Below are 5089 nucleotides of genomic sequence, written 5' to 3'. Positions count from 1 at the left end.
CCACAGGCGCGAGGCGCTCTCTGATTGGCGGAGCGCGGGCTCCTCGCCGTGAAAGGCGCTCTCTGATTGGCGAAGCGCGGGCTCCTCGCCGTGAAAGGCGCTCTCTGATTGGCGGAGCCCGCCCCCTCACTCCCGCTCGTTGCATCGGCAGCTCGGAGCTCGGAAGGCCCAGGCGCGGCAGTCGAGCGCCGAGCGGGGCTGATGCAACCCGGGGCGGGTCGGTGGGACCGGGCCGGGGAACCGGGGGGGTTCGGGGGTACCGGGGGGTACCGGGGGGTCCCGGGACGCCGCTAACGGCGTGTCCTGCCTTGCAGCCGCCGCTATGGAGCCCGCGCCCGGCCCGCAGGAGAAGTATCAGCTCATCACGCGGAACCTGCAGGTACCGGGAGGCGGATGGGGCCGGGCCGGGGCTGGGCCGGGGGGGACGAGGGGGGACATCGGGGCTGGATCTCAGGGACCAGCGGGGCTGGATCGGGGTCGGGCGGAGGAATTGAGGCTGGGCGGGTTGATTGAGGGTAGATCGGAGCAGGATGGGGTCCAGACACCGGGGGAGTCGGGGCTGGATCGGGGGGATGCGGCAGGATTGGGGTGCGAGGGGGGGAACGGGGCAGGATCAGGGCATGGGGAGCTCTGAGGCAGAGCAAGCTCCGGGGATTATCACCGGGACACACCGTGTGTGAAGCCCGGACACCCAGCGGGATTTGTCCTGCCCAGCCCTGTCAGTGCTGTGTGTTTTGGCCCCTGACAGGAGGTGCTGGGCGAGGACAAGCTCATGGCCATCCTGAAGGAGCGAGAGCTGAAGATTTACTGGGGGACCGCCACCACGGGCAAGCCTCACGTGGCGTATTTCGTACCCATGTCCAAGATTGCAGATTTCCTGAAGGCTGGCTGTGAGGTGGGGCATTGTCACCGTGCTGGGTGGCAGCTGCAGTGAGCAGGGGCAGTTCCCCTCACCCAGGTGACACCTCCTGTCCCCTCTCCTAGGTGACAATCCTCTTTGCCGACCTCCACGCTTACCTGGACAACATGAAGGCTCCCTGGGAGCTGCTGGAGCTGCGCACCCGTTACTACGAGCATGTCATCAAAGCCATGCTGGAGAGCATCGGGGTGCCCCTGGAAAAGCTCAGATTTGTCCGGGGCACCGATTACCAGCTCAGCAAGTGAGTCCTGGGACTGCTGATCCCAAGCTGCCACTCCAGGAGGTGCCTCCAGGCTTTGTCCCCTCTCAGTGTGGCCAGGAGCAGCTCTCAGAGGTGTCCCCATGGCCGGTGGTGACGGTGCTGTCCCTCCCACAGGGAGTACACGCTGGACGTGTACCGCCTCTCCTCCGTGGTGACACAGCACGACGCCAAGAAGGCAGGGGCAGAGGTGGTGAAGCAGGTGGAACATCCCTTGCTGAGTGGTTTGCTCTACCCAGGCCTGCAGGTGAGGCAGGTGTGGTGTCCAGGGAGGTGCTGGCAGCTGGGGTGTTTGGGGCTGAGTGGCAAGGTCGTTGTTGTCCACCCCAATGTCACACCTGGCAGTGGCACAAAGCCTGGCCTGAGCACAGAGCTGCTGTTCCAGCAAACAGTCTGGAATGTTCCCGTCCTCCCCTGGCTGGGAGTGCCCCAGGAGAGGCAGAGGGACAGGCCAGGACTGTTTTGGGTCTGGCCTCAAGGCTCTGTGTCTCTCCACAGGCGCTGGATGAGGAATATCTCAAGGTGGACGCACAGTTTGGAGGGGTGGATCAGAGGAAGATCTTCACCTTCGCAGAGAAGGTCAGGAACTGGGGGATTTCTTCCAGACTGGGGCCTGAGGGAGGGCTTGGCCACTCCCAAATCCACTGGGAGAAGTGTGTGGGATTTTGGTTGACATCACAGCTCTCTGTGCTGCTGCTGCTCCCATGCTCTGTGCAGCCACACATCCCTGGCTGTGACTCTGCCCTTCCTGAATCCTCTTATCCCAGATCCCAAAGTTACTCAGAGCCAGGAGCAGACAGGGACTGTGAATTAAAGCTGAATGAGGTTTGTCTCTGACTTGCCTCCTTGTGTTTTCCCAGTACCTCCCTTCCCTGGGCTATGCCAAGCGCGTTCATTTGATGAACCCCATGGTTCCTGGGCTGACAGGCAGCAAAATGAGCTCGTCAGAAGAGGTTGGTCTGGGTCTGACTGTGCTCAGGGGGCTCTGGGGGGACAGGTTGGTGGCTGGGGGCTGAGAGGGAACCACCCCAGGGAAGGTGAGCTCTCCCTCCCCACTCACATAGGGTTCTAAGAAGGTGCAGCACTCCAGCATGAGTTTTCTGGGCAAAAGCTTGGGTGTGAAGGGCTGAGGAAATCTCTTGCTGCAGGACTCCAAGATTGATCTTCTGGACCGCAAGGAGGATGTGAAGAAGAAGCTGAAGAAGGCTTTCTGTGAGCCAGGGAACGTGGAGAACAATGGTGTCCTCTCCTTCATCAAGCACGTCCTCTTCCCCCTCAAGTCAGGTGAGAGGCTCGCTGTGCTCAGGGGTGGGGGACAGGAGTGTGTCCCCTGGAACAAGGCTGCCCCTGAGTGCCACCTGCTCAGCCTCTGCTCTTGGGCACAGTGGGGTGGGTGGTTCACCTGAGCCTTGAGTTAATCTGAGCTTTAAAACCTGCTTTGTCCTAGAGTTTGTGGTCCTGCGAGAGGAAAAATGGGGAGGAAACAAAACCTACACAGCCTACGAGGCCTTGGAGAAGGACTTTGCTGAGCAGGTGAGTGCTGGGAGAGGCTGAACCTTCTGCCTGAGGTTCCTGTGAGCAGTTTGGGAGCTCTAGGAGATGGAAATCTGCACTGGGAAGAGGTGTAGGGCATGGCCTGTGATGTGGGATGCTCCTAGGCAGGAGAACCCAGGGGACAGAGGATGAGTGAAGGGTGTGAGGTCAGGACAGCACCACATCAGCCACATCCTGGAGCAGAGCAGCACTTTAACCCTTCTCAGCTGTTCCCAGCAGAGGCTGGAGGCACAAGGGTCCAGAAACTTCTGATGTCCAAGGGGAATCAGGTCAAGGGTTTGGGATTTATGTTCCCACCTTGTTTGGTCTCCAGTTCCCACCCGTGACCTCAGACAGGAACATCTTTGTCCTGACACAGGTTGTGCACCCTGGAGACCTGAAGAACTCGGTGGAAGTAGCCCTGAACAAACTGCTTGACCCCATCAGAGAGAAATTCAACTGCCCAGAGCTGAAGAAGCTGAGCAGCGCTGCGTATCCCACCCCATCCAAAGCCAGTAAGGAGGGGCCCAGGGAAGTGGGGGCTTGGGAGCTCAGGGAAATGGGGCCCAGCCTTGCAGGGTTGAGTGGGACAGAGTCCCTCCAGGACCTGAGGTCAGAGAAGCTCCAGACTTAAAAAAAGCCTTGGAGAACATTTGGAAAGGTGAGGAAAGCCAGCACAGGAGGGACTCTGCTCTCTGGTGTAGTGACAGGCATGGAATTCCCTGCAAGGAGTTCCCTGCAAGGAATTCCCCCAGGGCCTGCATTTGGGGCTGAGCACCTCCCTGAGTTTGTGCTGAGTGTTGTGACCATTCTGTTCACCCTGCAGAGCCTGGAGAGAAGGGCACCAAGAACTCAGAGCCGGAGGACGTGGTCCCATCCCGGCTGGACATCCGTGTCGGCAAAGTGATCAGTGTGGAAAAGGTATGGGGAGAGGGGAGGAAACCTTCCCACGTGGTGACATTTGGGGTGTGCCTGGGGGGGAATGCCACCTTCTCTGCCACCCCATTGCCATCCCTGCTCCCCCTGGCAGCACCCGGATGCCGACAGCCTGTACGTGGAGAAGATCGACGTGGGCGAGGCCGAGCCCCGCACCGTGGTCAGCGGCCTGGTGCACTTTGTCCCCAAGGAGCAGCTCCAGGACAGGCTTGTGGTGCTGCTCTGCAACCTCAAACCCCAGAAGATGAGAGGGGTGGAGTCACAGGGCATGGTGCTGTGTGCTTCCAGGTGAGGGACAGAGGGGACCCTGGGGCTGGAGCCTCCCTCAGGGTGGTGAGGGGCAGCTGGGCAGCACTCTGGGGTGACTCTGGTGTCTCCACACCTCTCCATAGCGTGGGGGAGCCCCGTCAAGTGGAGCCCCTGGACCCCCCAGCCGGGTGCTGCGCCGGGGAGCGCGTCTACGTGGAGGGCTACGAGGGTGGGGAGCCCGACGAGGAGCTCAAGCCCAAGAAAAAGGTCTTTGAGAAGCTGCAGGTGAGGACTGGGAACAGCTGGAAGTGGCTGGAGTTCCATCCAGCAGGGCCACACCATCTCCACCTCTGGGTGACCTCAAATGGGCTGTTGGGCCCCTTGGTGTTGCTGGCAGCAAAGGTGTGAGGAGATGAACCTTCCCAGGGCTCAGCCTGACTCCCTGTTCTGCCCCCCAGGCTGATTTCCGCATCTCTGAGGATTGTGTCGCGCAGTGGAAGCAGAGAAACTTCCTGACCAAGCTGGGGACAGTCTCCTGTAAAAGCCTGAAGGGTGGCAGCATCAGCTAACAAGTGCCAGGGCTGCTCTGGCACCTCCTGCCTGACTCCTGCACCTCAGCCAGGCTCCTTCCAGTCATCTCCCACCAGTGCCCCGAGTCAGGGGCTCAGCCCTGGGGGCTCAGGGACTGAACTCTCACCCGGGGAGCTGCCTCCAGCATCCCCCTGGGCCTGGGCTGTGCCAGCACTGGGGACTGGAGGTGCCACCACGCCCGAGGGACCCATGTGACTCATGCCCATAGCCTGGGGCCACAGCTGGCTCCCAGCTGTGCCATGGTGCCCGCTGGGGTGGCATGTGTGGGTGCTGTGGTGAGGGTAGAAGGGAAAAGCTGCTTCTCCAACCTTGTGTTGCTGCTACCAGAGCTGGGGACAGCCCGTCCCCTGCTCCACCCCCAGCGCTGTGGCCACTGGTGCCAGGAGCCCAGGCAGCACCTGTGGGGCTGTCCTGAGCCCATGGGGGCTGTGGGCCTTAAACACTGACTCGGGAACCATCTGTCTGTCATAAACCCAATAAAATGTCGAGCTGACTGCACGTGGCTGTGCCCATCTGTCCAGGGGAGCTGGCAGCCAGCCCTGCCCCAGAGTTTTACTGGGTAGTGCTGCTGGGAGCCAGCCAAAGGGTGTCCCTGGAGCTCA

General features: G+C 61.0%; 1 protein-coding gene across 1 annotated transcript; it reads left to right on the top strand.

The window, feature by feature from the left end:
• The first annotated feature begins 146 nt into the window (after window positions 1-146).
• YARS1 (tyrosyl-tRNA synthetase 1) lies at window positions 147-4981 on the top strand. Its single transcript, XM_058856398.1, has 14 exons — window positions 147-217; window positions 315-379; window positions 749-895; window positions 985-1160; window positions 1296-1425; window positions 1677-1757; window positions 2039-2131; window positions 2327-2462; window positions 2626-2711; window positions 3091-3226; window positions 3538-3632; window positions 3742-3935; window positions 4040-4181; window positions 4355-4981. Exons 1-14 carry the CDS (start codon window positions 202-204, stop codon window positions 4463-4465), a joined length of 1608 nt encoding a protein of 535 aa, XP_058712381.1. The 5' UTR covers window positions 147-201; the 3' UTR covers window positions 4466-4981.
• Window positions 4982-5089: the final 108 nt, after the last annotated feature.

This window comes from Poecile atricapillus, chromosome 24, assembly GCF_030490865.1.
Source record: "Poecile atricapillus isolate bPoeAtr1 chromosome 24, bPoeAtr1.hap1, whole genome shotgun sequence".
Taxonomy (NCBI): domain Eukaryota; kingdom Metazoa; phylum Chordata; class Aves; order Passeriformes; family Paridae; genus Poecile; species Poecile atricapillus.
This window is presented reverse-complemented; position numbering and strand designations above follow the sequence as displayed.

Excerpts from the sequence above, each read along its gene's own strand:
- YARS1 (XM_058856398.1), top strand. Across the intron at positions 1,161-1,295 it reads ACCGATTACCAGCTCAGCAA|GGAGTACACGCTGGACGTGT; the intron begins GTGAGTCCTGGG and ends TCCCTCCCACAG. Across the intron at positions 2,712-3,090 it reads AGAAGGACTTTGCTGAGCAG|GTTGTGCACCCTGGAGACCT; the intron begins GTGAGTGCTGGG and ends GTCCTGACACAG.